General features: G+C 36.0%; 1 protein-coding gene across 4 annotated transcripts in view; it reads left to right on the top strand.

Annotated features, from left to right (window-relative positions):
- PCCA (propionyl-CoA carboxylase subunit alpha) overlaps positions 1–17,197 on the top strand; it is a 271,230-nt gene that overhangs the window by 71,145 nt on the left and 182,888 nt on the right. For all 4 annotated transcript variants that reach the window (XR_014949358.1, XR_014949359.1, XM_077781501.2 and 1 more), the window contains exons 7-9: positions 2,849–2,980; positions 9,502–9,538; positions 15,226–15,304. Coding sequence is in view for 2 of the 4 variants with exons in the window: in XM_077781501.2 (XP_077637627.1) it covers positions 2,849–2,980; positions 9,502–9,538; positions 15,226–15,304 (248 nt within the window). In the remaining 2 variants the exon portion in view is untranslated. The remainder of the gene's footprint in view (positions 1–2,848; positions 2,981–9,501; positions 9,539–15,225; positions 15,305–17,197) is intronic.

Genomic DNA, 17,197 nt, shown 5'->3' on the forward strand with positions numbered 1-17,197 from the left:
GGTGTCCTTTGATATCCTATTGAGTTAAGCTATTTATTTTCAGATTGTTGATAGGGAAATAACTGGCTGTGGTGACTGCCTCAGCTGACTGATGTTATGAGGGAATAGCTGGTTGTGCTGTGCTGCTGCTTGTTCACCATGGAAGAGCTGATCTGTGTAAGGTACAAAGGTTTGAAGCAATTAAAGCCAAAAGCTGCATATGTAGACAAGTGTAGTTTGTAAATTCTGACCTGCAAAAAGTATACATTAAAAAAAGACCAAGATACTGGTTGCAACAGGTGGTATTTGCAGTCGAGTAATGTGAATCTGCTGTATATTATCTGGTACTTAATTTTTAGTAAGTAGTATAGGCTGTATCCATGTGGAATATTACAGCTCTACAGGATTAATGTAACAAAATATATTGGATGCAGAGATTAACTTCTTGAAATGGCCTGCAGTGTTGCTTCTCAGGTGGTTCATGAACCTTTCCTGAATGGTACTGTTCTGTTCTTATCCAGCTATCTGGACAGGAGCAGGGAGTGAACTCGGCCCTTTGGAAGTCCATGCCACAAATCAGTGAGATGAGACAGTAGGTCAAGCATGATGTGCTCTATGGTTATTTGGCTGGAAAGATGCATGCTTGCTGATGCTATCAATGTAATTTTTATCCTTCCCTGTGACCTTCCCCTGTGAATGAAGATTTTTCATTTTCTGTCAGAACAATGAGGAGGGAAGAGAAATACTATAAGAGTATGGAAGTAGCCTGCAAGCTACAAGTCTGGGAATGTCTGTTATGGCAGCAAAAGTGTTGAACCTGCTATCTTGACCTCTGGAGATCTCATGTTTTGATGGCAAACTCTGAGAAGAAAGTGAGGAGAGGAAGCAATACATGGTGAAATTTGTAGTGTTGGTCAGGGTGCAGTTGTGGCAGAAACTGTGGAAAGGAGGTGTTTCCAGGTTAGAAGTGATACAAGTGGGACAGTATCATCTCCACTTATCAAGTATGTGATACTTTTTCACAAGGCTTTTTGAGATTGGGATACAGTTTGATGACAGAACTCTGTGCTGCCTCTAGGTGTATGCAGGTACTTATTTCTGCCTGTTAAGAGAAGAAGTATGAGTTCTTTCTGAAGCAGTCAGCTCCAAACTTTGTATCACTGTGGTTTCATGCATCAACTCCTTGCTTTGTTTCCCTTCTTCTTTAAAAAGAGAATTTCTTCAAGTGCCAAAGGATCTGAGCACTACATAACTATGGGTCTGCACCCTTGTTTTGGTCCTCCCATCTCTTCCTTCTTTGTACTACAGTCTTCCCAACTTTCTAACACAGCTATTAAGTTGTTAATTCCTGAGTTGCTAAGCTAAGTAGCCAAATGCAGCAGAGAAGAGGTGGGCAGAGATAAACCCCCAGATGGTTCATTGTGAGTCAAAGCTAACAATCCTTTATAGCAGAACTGATGCTCGACATTTGGTTTGGGTGTCCTTGCACTGAGCTTCCTTGTGTGTCTGTAATGCTCACCTGATCTTTTCTGGATGATCTCTAGCACCCTGTTAGCTACACAGAGCTGCTGCTGTTACACTGGTCCTGCTAGAAGCTGCTGACAGTGCAAGCACTGACTCCCCAAGCACGTTGAGATCTCTTGGCTCTTTTAGGATCACAAATAGGAAGATGTTTCCCAACTTAAACATATTTTTCCTATGTTCTGGGATTGGATAATGTAGTACCATCACATAAATACACAAAGCTTCAACAAATGACTTTTTATCATTAATGATGGTAACTATATGGTTTATGTAGCATACGTATGTGTCAAAACCAAAATATTAAGGCATAAATTGTGATATAAGAAACTGCTGTTTGCCATTTTGTTAGTATTGGTATTAAGTTAGCTGCCCATTGGCTAGAAACAAATTGTTTTTAGACATTTTACGGATATCTTAGAACTGGGGAGAAGAAAATAATTGTAACTTGGAAAACTTGTGCAAGGCTTGATTAAAAAAAAAAAAAATTTTTTTCATCCTTACCCCTCTTTCATCTTCTTTCCCTGTCTAGTACAAAAGATATAAAGTTACCTGCAACACACGTGTACTTGCTATTGCATCAATAACTTTCAGGGAATAGTTCTGATGGAATTGTCTTTAATTAAAGTAGTACTGACCTGAAGAAGTTTGAAAAAATGCCTCTATCTGAATAACCACTGACGCCTATTGTTGGCATAGAGAAAAAGGAGGGAGAAGCATGCAGTTCAATATTTTACCTACATATTGATGTTGAAGTATTCAAACATGTTATGTTAACCTCTTTCCACATTATTATTGGAGAAGAATTGCCTGAAAGAATCAGGAAATGTTATTTCACTTATTGCTTTATTTTCAAGGTCTTAGGTATGTTGACTTAAAGACTACATTTTCATTGTGATGTTTCATTGAGGTTTGGTTTTGGGAATGCCTACTAAATAAAATTTTAAACTATTATTATTTGGCAAGTGCATCTTTGTAAATCACTTTTGGTTATTTCAGTGGTGAATTAACAAGGTTCTCTTTTCTGAAGGGATATTTTTTACTTTCAGTCTGGAGTACTTCCACTTGAAGCTATTTTTCTCTGGCCTGGCTTTTGATTTATACAAATGCTAATTATAGGGCTTTGAATCTGTGTGTATACATAGTTTCACAAGGTCATACACATTTTTAATGAACTGTCTGAAATATTTATATATTGCTCTGTTGTTATGTAAAGAGATCACTGTCTTATAAGTCTTGTTGCATTAGTCAGCTCAAAATGAGAAAAAAAGTTAATAGTAATATCTGTGTATGGAAAAGCTGATTTTTATTTTTGTCTCCTAAAGTTTTTTCTTCATTGTCTTTGCAGGCATCAGAAGGTGTCACCTTCATTGGACCTGACACACATGCTATTCAAGCTATGGGAGACAAGATTGAAAGCAAATTGTTAGCCAAGAATGCAAAGGTCAACACCATCCCTGGCTTTGATGGAGTAGTCAAGGTGAGAAATCATTTAATTACTGTCTGCCCACTGTAGGAAGAGTGTCTAAATCAAAGTACATCTATTGAAGGTCTAATGCAGAATCTAATTATAATTTCCTCTTCTTTTTCAGTAAAATGTAATTAAAAATGAAGTACAGATTTTTACTAACAAGAGAGCTTTGGAGAAGAGGAGAAAGTCCTTGATAATAAATGATGTATTAGGAGTTCTTCAGTGGAGTCTCTAAAAATACTTTGCTTTAAATTTAACATGAAGGCAGGTAGATGTGTAAAATGTCAGGTGTGGATTTGACTTATTTGCACATCTTTACCTTTCTCAGGTCTTCTTGTTGGCCAAGATCTTGACAGCTCTGAGTTAAGTGAAGTTTGTTAAACTGTGTGAAGTTTCCATTTTATGGTCTGTTCTGATGGTGCATATTTCCATGTGTTGCAAAGTTCAGGAGGAGGATGGGAATTTGATGTCTCTTTATCAGAATCTACAGCTAATGCTCTTCGTGTGTGGTTTTAGAAGGAATCTCTTCCAACAGTTTTGTAAAAAAACCCAACTTATTTCTTTATAGTTTGTAAGATTAAATAAGGTGTATCTTAATTTTTGTTTATTTTCTGCTATAGTGATTGTGTTAAGACTCCTACAAGCTTTCCTCTGTGTTTTAATATATTGCCTATGTTAACGTAGTTGAGCTTTTCTCTAAAACCTTCATTGGATAAAACTAAAACTTGTTGCATTATAAAATGTTGACCTCCTGGGTTGAAAATTTTGATGCTTTGTGTTAAATCAGATTTTTTTCAAATGAAGTTTGAGTAAAATTTTAAGTTGCATGGAAAAGAGCATAGTAGCTAAGCTGGATTTTAAACTCTGTTAAGATACAAATTATCCCCCAAAACCCGACTAAAAGTGAAAGGTAAATAGAGTACAAAGGGGCGCAGCCTCCACAAAATTACCTGGTCCAATGAAGCTGTCTGGAGGACTTGACTAGTGAGAGGGAATGATAAAATCACAATATAGCTGAGGTCAAATGCCCAGGAGTTTTTCAGTACTTGTGATGGAAATGCACGATGTTTGTAATGTCTGGTAGCAAGATAATGCTGCAACAGGTAAAATTGCAAAGGTTTCTTTCTCTTCTGGAGGACTTCATATGAGTTTTGGACTGGCATTTGTGGCCATGCTGAAGTCTGGGAGTGGCAAATTGGCAAATTTCAGATTTTGTTGTATGTTTTAGCAGTCCCTTGTGTATGTGATCCTTTAGCACTCATAAGATTTAACAGCAGCCAAGCTATTGGGCATAACATTCTCTGTTCTGATATCCTGTATGTCTTCTTGGAATCTTGAAAATAGTTTCCAGAAAAGCATCTAGATAGGATACAGCTTCTAATTAATCATCTGAACACCACAAAACATTCTCTAATGCAGAATTAAGTACTCAAAAGCCTAGTTTTCTCATTGTATCAAGTTAAAACTTATGTAAGGGTCTGTTATTCTGCTGATTAAAAAACCAAACCTGACAAAGTAGAATAATGGTTAATGAACAGATAGACCTGTAACCAGTGCAGCTGAGCTGCTTTCTTGTTTCATAGACTTAGAGTTGCACTGTTTTTGACAATTATCTGAAGTTCCTGATACAAAAAGGAAACCTAAGTGATGTGATTGGCAATGGGCTATATGCAACAATACCCTTAAAACCAAATGAACTGGAATGTAGGCCTGAGTTGACAACTCCAGTTCTCTGCTATTGAATGGAACTATATGGTAGTTGTTTAATCCCAAAGTGTCCATGTCATACCAGTTTCACATACCTCAGCCCTGCATGAGTTCTGATTATCTGTAGACTGTTGATGAAAAAGAGTACATATCTAAAAAAAAAACCAACCCAAAACTGCAGTATGCACACCAAATAAGAAAAAAGAAAGTACACAGACATAACCAGCATTGCAGTCTCCATCAAAAAGTGGAGCTGCAAATTTTAGGCTAACCAGTGCTTTGATTACCAATTACAGGAAATAAAGCTCCTGATAATTGATAGTGTCATACTTGCTATGGATTTAAATATGTGCCTGTGTTTGTTCTGTGATTTCCTTCCTGTGACAATGTCTTTTGCTCAAATGAATACCCAAATAATTAGGTCATACAGGATGTCTGATCTTTGGTTAGAGCTTGATATACTATTTTGCAAATTCAGAATAAGATAGGAAGGGTAAAGCTTCATGATACCAGCTCTAATCAGAACAGCAACACACAAGGAACTGGAGACTGTTTAGGATTTCTGCCATTCTGTGGGAGATCTATTTTAGTCACAGTTATGAAGCTTTAAAAATAATTGAGGGCTCTTTTTCCTAAGAAATAAAAATTTTGAAAGTCTTAGGAAGGAGCTAAGTGTCTGCTTGATGCTTAAGGTGGTTAGAGGTCGCTTCAACTTTAAAGTGGACTTCAGTAAAGCTGGAGGAAAACTATTTATTCCTGTGACGATGCTAGAAATTGACTGATCCATTGCATGTGTTCTTTGTGGATGAATAGTTAAAGCAAACACAGAGCAACAACTTCTAGTGCTTCATTATTCAACTCAGGACTACACTGAAAATCTTTGAGTTGTCTTTATCCTTGTTAAATAGTGCTGCAGATACTTAGGTCCTTCATGAATAAAGGATATTTTTCCTCTCTTATGTTGCTTAATACTTACACATGGAAGACACTGCTAAGGTTGTGTAATAACATCTTGGAAAAGTTGCATGCAGAAAAATTCCCAGTGAGTAGTAATTAAATTGAAAAGAAAATTAAAAGAAAGAAGCCCTTCAACAGTATACTTAAAGTTGGAAGGACTGAAGAGGAGGATGCTTTGCATCAGGCACAGGTAACTGTTGTTGTACTGGCAAATGCTCTAGCAAATATGAAATTGAGAGTGGAAAGATATGGAATGGAGAGGGCAGTTTGACGAAGAGTGATTTTCTTCTCATCCGTGGTTCAGTTTCTCAGTTGGCTGGAATAATTGAGAAATCCAGTTTGAACATATAAGGAACTGAAGTCTTGTGCTGTCAGCTGGAGAGCCAACAAAAGCATTAAAAAGTAATTAATTTCCAAATGTGTTGCTAGAATTAGTTTTATAAAACCCAATTTGGACACGTAGTCGTAAACGGTTTTACTCAAAAGAATTAGCATTAATCCATGTGAGCAATGCCTATACTAAAGTTAGGGCTGAGATGATGTATGGACTATAAACAACTAAAGGGGAGTAAGAGACTCGAAAGTGGAGGCTTAGTAATGAGCATAAGAACATGTTGTGGTGAAAAACTGGCAAAGGAATGGCAAGGGAAGAATGATTTTTGTATTGTTTCACCATATACAACCAGTTTGGTTTTATGGTTGGTAGAACACAGCTGGATGTAGGCATAGAAGAATGTCCATGTCTACTTAGTTTCACTGATGTCAGAAAACACGTTAGAGGTCTTCAGCAAAGCTCTGAATTTACTGTAGTTATGTTTTGGGTACCTGTTTTAGATGAATTTTTGCACTGGGATATTGACATTAGGATTGAATGATCACTGTTGGAGAAGTTGTTAGAGGCTGGATATGAACTGGAGGTTCTTGAAGGTTAACACCCTCAGCCATGAAAACCATTATGCAGTTGTTCACAACTAATACCATGTTTCACAGTTCTAGGAGTTGCTTTACCCTGGCATTCCCCTACATGAAGACAGTTTTGTTTTTCTGTCTCCACCTGCTGGAACCTGGTTGAGAGGCATGTACATGAAAGTAGGAGGTTAGGAATTCTTACGCTAAAGCAGTATTTTATGTCTCTTTAACTTAATAGAATCACCTATTTGTGAAAACACTATGACATAATTTTATAACTCTCAGGACTTTTATTAACTTCTACCATTACTTGATCATTTTTATTTGTACAATAAAAGATGGTGCTAAAATTATATATTTATTTACAGTTTCCAGTTTATTTTGGGGGAAATGGTAGTGTAGCTAATGTGCTTTTGGAAGAAATAGCAATAAATCATTGAGGACTTTTGCTTTTAAAAGATAATTTAAAATGTTTTTAGTACCAGTGTGGTTTTGTATATTTTGCGCATATGGGCATGTGTGTTAGGCAGTATCATAGCACTCATTTTTTTGCCCCTCTTGTGCAAATATTGCGTATCTGTTTTTTTATGTACCAAAAAGCTAAAATAACTGTCCTGGCTTTTCTTGATTACTCAAACTGCTTCTGTATTTATGTAATCAGGAAGTGAAATTTGTAATATTTTAAACGTATATTCAGTATACCTTCTTATGGAAAAAGATCAAAAGACTTACCAGAGATTGCAATATGTAAATGTATTATTTTTTTTGTTAGTTTTCCTCTTTAAATCAAAGCATATTTTTGTTTTCTGGTTCAGAAATACTCTTTGAAAGTGAAAATTGGAATATGCATGGAGTTTTTTTCTTGTATCTTAAGAGTTTGGGTTCTAATATGTTAGAACTAAAAGAAACAGATGTTGACACAGTGTAAATTAATAACTGTGCTGGGCAGATGACTAAAGTCTTTTCAAGCCAGAACTTAGACAATTAGTGCTGCTGATACCAAACAGTTGTTACTTGAAGTTGTTGAATGCATGTGTAAAAATTCAGTGGCAGTGAAAAGTTCCTCTATAATGATTTGCAACTTGTCTTCCTGTGGACTACAGTGTATCAGCTAGCCACTTGTTTGCAGGTAACTAAGTGAAAAAAGATTACCCTGTTTGCTTCTCCCCCTTAGTTCTATTTTGCAAATATGTTGGGGAATTTGCAAGAGAAAAGAAATGTAAAAGTGTCCTTCTCAACTATAATCGTGGCTCTTCATCAGTCATCACTCTTCCTGCATTTTGTTCAAGAGGCTCTAATTGTCTGCATTTGGCAGGTTTAACACTTCCTGACAGAGAGGCTATTAAGGGGAAGTATTCTCGCATAACTGTCACAGGCAGGAACAAAGAACCTTCAAACTCAATGTGTGGAAACCACTAACATTCTTAAATGACCCTTTTCATGCATTTTATCCCTTTAAGCTAAAATTTGGAGGGTGCAGGGTCATGGAAAGCAGCAAGGTGTAATAAAACAGTAAACTCTTGAGGTTTTTTTTTTTTGGGGGGGGGTGTGAGGGGCAGGTTTTTTTTTTTAGATTTATCTCTTGAGTTAAAAACAATTGTTATTTGGAAAAATCTCATTAACAGATGTGACTGGAGTAAAAAGACTTAAAACTGATGTTGCTTTCAGGACTGCTTTGAACTTAACAAGCACCGATTTGTGGAGCAGACTAGCTAATGAAAGGAAATTAAATTTTCTGACAACTTCCCCTGCCAGCCCTCTTATTCTTCATGGGGTTGTTACTAGGTACTGAAGACTTTTAAAGAGGATTTTGTTTTATTATCGGACATAAATGAACCAGGTATGAACATTTCTTATGTATTTTTTTTAAAGTTCTGACCTGGGTGCTTTTAAAATGGATTGCCTTGAAAGCTTTAAAAATATCAGGTTTCAGTTTAATGTTCATAAGTTAGCCCCCATAGTTTCAGACACACTTAGCAGCTGGTGGTTTCCAGACATTACTGCCTTCTATACAAATTTTTTAATGTATGTCAGGGGATAGTATAAATATTATCAAATTTGGATGGAATTTTCAAGCTTAACAGGTTCCACTGTAATTTAACCCCTTTTCTTTGTAATTTTGTATACTGGAAATATACTGCTATCAGTAGAAATAACAAGAATTAACTACTGCAGGAAAAGTGATTTGGTTATTGAAATGTAAGTAATTCAAGTATTCTGGTTTTCACTCTCTGAGTTTCCCAGGACTTTTTTCTGTACCAGCCTACAGTAGTATGAGATAGCTGAAGCAATAGGTGGCATCAACAAAAGGATTTGTAAAGTTGGGTTATGCAGCTCATAAATGAAAACAATTATGGGAGTCTTCCCCTTTCAGATACATTTTAAAATTATGCATTAAAGTTTTATTTTGTCTTCAGAATGCGGAACTTTCAGAACTGAAGTGCTTGTGTTCTTTCTTGAGTAAACAAAACCCATTTGTCTTTGAAGAAGTTCTACAAGGTTTTTTTTCCTGAACTTGAAGTACTCCCAAACAATAGAGAATCAACTCCCCCTACTGACAGCAATCAGGAAAACACAAGGAATACCTGTGAAGACAGAAACAAGCTGGTAGTGGACAAACTTTAACGATCTGATTTATGGTCCATTATTGATTGTAAACTTCTAAATTCTAGCATTAAATTCCTACAACTGCAGAAAATAATTTTGTGATCCTGGTTGTGTTTCCTGTCAGCTGATTCCTCGTTGCTTTGAGTTTCTCAGTGCACTAATGATGAGGTAGAATTTACATTCCACTTATGGTATTAATTTTACATTCCTGTGGCTGAAAAGGGTCAGGAGGTTGTAAAATCAAACATTAAATGAATCGGAGGAGACAGTAGTGCAATATATGACTGCCCTCAGGACATAGTGCAATGGCTGATGGGATTAACATTGGGTCTCATTTCCTGCTTTTACAGGATGCAGATGAAGCTGTCAGAATTGCAAGGGAAATTGGTAAGTTCTTAAATTAGCTATGGTGGGATTTGTGTGCCTCTCAGCAGACATGGTTGACTAAATTGAATGTGTAATAAGTAATCCCTATAGAACAAATAATGTTTTAATAGTTTTTAAGTTCCCTGTTGCCTATAGGGCTGGAGAAATCTAGGCATTAACGCCCTGTCTCTTAAATCATCACATTTGAGCTTTTCAAACTGGACTTTACAGAACAAGTGCAGCCATGATTTGTGGAATGAATATAATATGCAGTAATGAGTACCTCACTAAAGGAGTTACCTGAAAGTGTATCTGCAATTGGACATGATAGTCAAACATTAGGCATGGTACACTTCTCTTTATGTGGAGACTGACACCAGTGATGTTATGGTCTTCATTCTTCATCACAGTGTGGACTGCAGCTAGCTTGAATATGATCCAGAGCACCAGCCTTCTGTGCTTACTGGAATAAAGTTGCTATTCAGCTTCTGAGTATCTTACAGAATGGTGAAAAGAGCAACCAGCAAATGAGTCTGGGACTAATTTTGATGAAGGCTAATGGTAATATGTGTTTAATGAGTTTTGGCTTTTATTTACTAAAGCTTGGTATTAGTGAAAATACTAAACCATATGCTTAAAATTACACGTTTTTAAATGCTTTCTAGAAGAAGAATCTAATACATTAAGATATATGATTTTTCTTTAATTTTCCGTTTGAGATTGCAAACATGAGAAGCTATTTAGGTTTATCACAGGTAGATAAACAGCTTTTCACCTTGTCAAGAGCTATTGCTGTGCCTTTATGTGCTAGATAGAAAGTGGGAGTTGCACTGATACTTTTTTCTGCTTTCAGTTTAAGTTGGGGCTTTTAGCCTGCACTGCTTAACTGCCTTGAAACCCCTCCTAGGCTTGTCTGACTTAGGCTGACACAACTGAAGTCAGAGTCTGTGTGAGTAGTCAGGTTTTGTGTCCTGTTGTGAAATCCAGTGATAACTGATCACTGTCATGGGAGCATTTCCAAAATAAAGAGTCTATTAACCAAACTGGAACATTCAGAAGAGAATGGTAAATAAAATTTGGTTTAGTCCTGCATAAAGGCATAGTAATGTGTCATTATTTCAGTTCACTTTCTCTTCAATAATCTTTCTTGTTCTTGTGTTTTAAAGATTATCTGCAGGTATTTTCTTAAACAGTTTTGATGAATGTAAGTTAGAAGGCATTCAGTGGCTTTCTAGGCACCCTTTAAAATACATTCTCTTTTAATTTTCTTCTGAGTTCTTGGGCGTTCTGTTGACTGGTTCCTGTCTTTGATATCAGTAGCACTTCGAAGGTCATTATATCAAGGCACTCTTAAATCGGTGATAATAAAGTCAATTACAGACAGCTGGGTGGTGCTTTATTTAGATGGAAAATTCTTAAACTGTTTTGATACAAGAAGGGTTTGTACTACAAAGCCATGTAGTGAATGAAAAATATCCCTTCTAGCTTTTTCCCCACTCATGGTTTGACAAGTTGATCACTCTGGTTAATCTTCTTTCTAATTGTAACCACTGACCAGAATTAAACATAGTGATTTCAATTTCAAAGGATCTAAGATAGAATGAAATTATAATCTCTTGTGTATATATATAATATATTTGTCCTTGTATACAAAGCACTTGATATGCAGTGACTTTCTTATTGTTTCTAATGTCACTAATCCAGTGTTGCAGTCTTCTAAGAAATTACAGAGAAAAAAATTACTAAGAAAGCTTAAGTAATTCTTAAAAGAATGACTGTGGGTCAACACTGAAAACAGTAGAACTGCTCTCTTGCTGCCTGTGTTTTTTCTGCTTTTCCTGCTGTGTTTTGGCCAAAGATCCAGTAGTAGTGGAGCATGGCACCTCAGAGTTGAGAACAAGCCTTTACCTGTTTCAGTGACTATTATCTATGGATACACATTTTCTAGGTGTGGGAGTGAAACCTTTTTTTTGCCTCTGATTTGAGATGTTTTCCTGTATTGTATAGAGAATGTGACAGGGAATCTAGATTAAATCAGAAATTGGAAGAGGTTCAGGCACAAATTGCTGTATTGGCTCCTTTCTACTGTCTCTCTTCTCTGTTTGTTGGTGTGGGCTGTTGTGCTCTTCTGATCCTTTCTGTAGTGCTTAATTACATTGGCCCTTTTCCCATGCTGCTTTTAGGTCTGTTTGTGGGATTGTACATTAAGAACTTTGGGCTACTTAATTCTGAAGCACCAATGAAACTCCAGGAAGCTGGACTCCTCTATTTGAAAGGATTGAGCAGTTATGAAGTGCAGTCAGTTAAAACAAAATGAAAGCCAGTACAAAACTGAAGAGATGAACAAGATGTTTTTTTGCCATGATTCATTTGATGTGGGTTTAGTTAGTGCTAGCATTTAATGATGGATATTGAAAATAGTCTTGTCACCACATGCAATATTGCTCAAACTGATATTGTACAATGTGTTCTGTGATCTACTACCTGCAACTTTATAAAAATGGGTAAATGACATTTAAAAACCATGGTGGCAAAGGGTTGGGAGCAACAGTTGTGGAACATCAGAAGTTTACTCCTTTTGTCATTCAGATTCTCAGAACAGTAACTGTCCTGGAAACAAAGCAGTTCTAACTTATGAGTACCTATTTAGCAGCAAAAGTAGGTGCAGTGGTCTTCAAGTCTGACTGCTTTTTGCTTTCTTGCCTCCTAAGATCTTAAACTCCATCCTTTAGAGGTGTCACAAGATTGGAAAACTGTAAAACAAGAGTAGGTTTTACTTTCGCGTGCAATTTTTAATTTCACATAAAGGGGCATCTAATTTCAGGGAGGGATTGAAAACCTAACACCTACTCAAAAATGTCTGCTTTGTGAGTCTTTTCATTGCTGTTGTTGTGGGTACTTACAAATGGTGTTAGAAATTGTTTGCATGCCTCTCCCTTCCCACAACTAATCCAACCAGTCCATATGAACATACTTTAGCAATTTTGATTCTTACAAAAGTGGAGTGTTGAGTAATGTGTTCTGATCCCAGTATCCTATACCAAATATGTATGCAAAACTTAAATTTTACAAGGCCTTCTTTTCAGTCTTTGGTATTGGCTAAAGAGTTGCTCTATAGCTTAGCTCAGCTTAGGTCCCCAAAAGTGAGCAGCACCTTATATTTGAGCAAAAGATCCAGTACCCTTATTTTCAGGTGACTGGCTAATTTGCATGCTAAAATTTGTTAGCAATTTTGTTGCAATTTTTCCTTCTCAACCAGAAAAGCTGTATGTATTTTTTCAAAACAGGCCTTTATTTTTTAAAATCTATTTTATTTTTACTTACATAGTGGCTCTTGGGAGTCTTTAACTGCCTTGCCTACAAGCATGGCTGACATATAATCACTGTATATAAAAGGTGGGAGGGAGTGGAAGCAAAGTGGTGCTACACTTGGTGAATGATACCAGTGACCCATGTATACTCTCTGATAATTTAACTACGTGAGTTGTGATAGATGAATTACATTTTGAAGCATACAAAGACTTAACAAGGCTCATTTTCAATATGCCTGTTTTGCTTTGGAAGCTAAAGAACAGTAAATTAGGACTAGATTCTGCTTACAGAATTAAAATCAGCAAACCATTCAAGAGACTGATATTGTTAGACTGAAATTGGTAGCATAATTAATGATGATTTTTTCAAGTATATGTAACACTGAATAACATAGATTAAGTGATGGAAATTGCCTTAGTGCATTTGCCATAATAAGGCTTAAAACAATGCTTGTTTTAAAATTTAACTCCTGCAGCTTTTTGGGTTGGACAGGGCCTCCAGATGGTGATAGTATTGTCGGAGATTCACTGGCGTTATCCAGCAAAATTTAATTTCTTGCATGGAAGTTATACAAGATGTACTTTTAGCTTTATTTCAAGATATTCAGTGATTTGTGTAGGAGCCTGGCAGCTGCCAGGGATCTGGAGATGGATCTACAGCATCAATAAAATGTCTAGGTGTTGCATATAGTGCATTTCATGAAAATTTCCTGAACTTCACTGTTGCTGCATGTAATCTATAATTATTTTGACTTTACTCTATAATCTCTGGGATTGTAGAGGCCTGGATCAGGGTCTTTGTTACTCTGTGGCTTATTCTGTATCCTTCTATGGGTAGTATTGAGTATTTCATAAGAAAATCTAAGAGAGACTCTAGAACGGTTATTTGCATGTCTCTGTGTGGTTTTAACCTTGTATGTTGTAACAAGAGACTGCTTTAGACTCCAAGGCATGGAGATTTGTAGCCTTTTGGTAGTCCATGCCTATAGGAGCTTGGTTTGTGCTCTACATATGCTTAACTATGACCTCTACAGCTTTCAGCCACATGAATGCTTTACAGCCTGGGGTTTCACAGTCTAATAATGTGTTAAATTGGAAACTATTTTATTGATTTTTTTTTCCTGTTTCTTTGTTAATTTAATGTTCTTGTGTACTATTGCTGCTTTTCTGCCTTCCAATCAACACTACTGTTTCTTATGCTTGCCTCATGCCTTTTTTTTTTTTTGGTGTCCATTTCAGAATTTTTAGGAAAACAAAGGTTTTCCAGATTTTGCTGGTTTTAATTTTCTTCTCTTGAACCTCCTTTCAGTTAGATCACTATGAGGAGGAGGTGGACCACTTCTAGGAACCATATTCAAATGTCTCTTTCTGTCCCCATATCAAAGCTTTTTATAGAATATATCTTCAGTTCTCAAGGACTAATAGATGCTGCTTCTTGGCAGACAATATCAGCTGGTCTCATATTTGCCTAATGTTGTAATTTTCATTAAACATTCTGGAGACCAAAGGCATTAAGAATTTTCTGCTATCCTAGAAATGTCAAAAGCCTTTTAATCAGGTCCTTGATTTTTAGTTTTCTCCATGTTCATGTAGAGTTCTCTGGTATGATGGAATTGTTTCAGGAAGTTCCTTTGAATTAAATGATTTGTATTAAAAGATAAACAGTCCTTACTAAATCTGCATTTAAACTGTGTACTTTGGTACTGTAATTTTCTAGCTTCCAGAAAAGGAAGATCCTGCCTGATATCCATATTACAGTATCATGCTCTACGAGGATATGTACAATGCTGACAGATTTATACTCCTTGGGTTTTCTTTTTTTTTTTTTTTTTAAATACATGTCAGTTTGGGAATTGTGAACAATTGTAATTGCAAATAAAAGTAATCTGTGTTCTGATACTATTACATAATATCTAAGCAGTACATCTCTCGAGCTGCTCTGTTATTTAACATGTACTGCACTAGAAGTGTTGATATGATGCATATTTGTTTACTCAATCTTTAGACTTAATTTATGAAGATCTACTAATTTTTGGTTTTAATTATAAAAATATTATTTAAGCAGCAACAAAGGAAAAAAATTCTTCCTAAAGAAATGTAAGCTTAAAAAGGTCAAATACCTTATTCATAAATCACTTCATTATTTGGGAATAATTAATTCAGTGGTTTTTTGGTATAAATGAATTGGAGAAGACAGCCTTTCTTGGCTGTAGAAATTACTGCACTGACAGCTAAGTTTTGAAAAGAAAAAATTCTCCTCTGTTCTCCCTGCAAACAAAGTGTTTTAATAAACGAAGTCATTGTCTACTGGGTTTATTGGACATGTGGTCAGTTGTCATGTTCCTCTGACCAACTGAACAAAGTTTGAACTTCTGTCTAATTGTTCCCCGCTGTTAGGCTACCCTGTCATGATCAAGGCCTCAGCAGGTGGTGGTGGGAAAGGCATGAGAATCGCTTGGGATGATGAAGAGACCAGGTGAGATGCTGTCCAGAAGCTTGCCTTGATGAATGCTTCAGTTTCTGAAGTCCCATTAAGCCATTGTAAGCTGACAGTTGAGCAGATAGGAAATGTTAGACAGAGAAATTGGATATTATTTGGTTTTCTCCCTTTAGCATAGTGAGAAATATACTTTGGAAGTTTGCAAGTGCCTATTTCTAATTAATTATTGCATAAATAGTACAAAACATTGTCCATTAATTTAGGTAAAAAACCAACATTTGCAACTGCTGTTAGTCCAATGTTAGACTGTAAATAACATTTTACTGTATGCCTTTCAGAATGCTGATTTATTAATTCTCTGTGTTAGGTAGAATATTTATTGGCCGTGATTCACAAACACTAATGTATGCCGTTAGTTCTGTTAAAGTTGATGAGACTGATAATTCATACGTGGGAACACATATGGTGTTACCAGAATGTGCTGTAATAAATTGCATACTTCTGTGTTTAAAGCATTTGTATCAGCAAGCTATTGTACTTTTGTCTGTTTTGAAACAACACGTGTTTCAACACAGATGTTTTTATGTCTCTTTTTTGTTGTCTGAATCCTGAACATTGCATGATGTTTTGTTATTGACTTAGAATTTTACAATCCATTCTTTGCTTATGTTCTGGCAGTGAGAGAGCCTGATTACAACTCCATGTGCTGCTGATCTTATAGAAAAAATATTTTCTGATTTTTCTAAACTTGTAATGAGAAGCCTGTTTCATCCAAAATAACCTGAATGTTTTCCTTTCTGCATGGAGGGAGAAGCCCATGTGCTGGAGTAAACTCAAAATACAACTGAAATTTTCATTAGTTTCATTTAGCCATCTGCAAGACTTCCCTTGTCATTTTTCTGTCCCCTATAAAATTTTTGTCAAAACCTAAAAATTGGATGAAAGAATAATGAGTGTCTGGTAGTTAGAGTTTAGATTTAAAGAAAACATGGTGGGTTTATTTGTACCATGCTCTGTGTAGTCCATTTGAATTAAAATCTAAATAGGAAAATAATATTTTGTGCATTAGAATGAAGATCTAGAATAATCTTATTTCTTAAAAGGATACTTTGTTGCTACTGCTTTAGAATCCAAAATTACTGCCTTGATCTTGTGCAGGCAGCAGTTTATCTGTTGGACTTGAAAGGAAGGTGTTCATTTCTTGTTTAGTTCAAAAAGGAGCAAAGGAGCTTGATTAAAGTAACTGTTTTAAAGTAAAAGTGGATCTAAAATCATGATTGCTAACTTATTTTGGAGAAAGGCTGTAGTTATGGAAACCACAGCTAATGCCCAACCACCTTCTGGGTGAAGAATCTTCTTGTTTGAAACATATTTTGAGTTTTCAGGCTTGTTGAAAACCTTTCTTGTTTCAACTGGCTATGTGTACAATAAGGAGCCTTAAATGAATATGTGGCATAACGTAGAAATAGCCACTGGAAGGGAAAAAGACTGATCTGAGGAACTTAATTGCTACTGTAACAGAATTATTCTCTGTGGTAACTTAGAGCTTCATCTTTCACATCCCTTAAATATGCCAAGTAATGACAAGTGTTTTAGGTCCTCTGTAATTATTATGTTATTCCAGCTAATAGCTAAGATTTCTGATATTAATTTTCTGATAGTATTTCTTAAATCCTAGTACAGTTTTGTCAGTGTTACAATTTGTTTTTTGAAATAGCTGTTCACATGCCCTTCACTGCAGAAGGCTTCAGTGTTGACCCCCTCTCTGGGTAGGGCTGCTGTTATATTTTTTAAGATCTGAGTCCCTCCCAATTCTCACTTCTATTGCTTTTTTTCAAATTTTGGTCAAGTTGAATTTTGTGTGCATTTCATGCCACTGACCCACTGAAATTAAAATAGACTGATGTTCACTCTAATGTAATCCCTAAC

The sequence above is a fragment of the Lonchura striata genome, chromosome 1 (assembly GCF_050655825.1).
Source record: "Lonchura striata isolate lonStrDom1 chromosome 1, ASM5065582v1, whole genome shotgun sequence".
Lineage (NCBI taxonomy): Eukaryota > Metazoa > Chordata > Aves > Passeriformes > Estrildidae > Lonchura > Lonchura striata.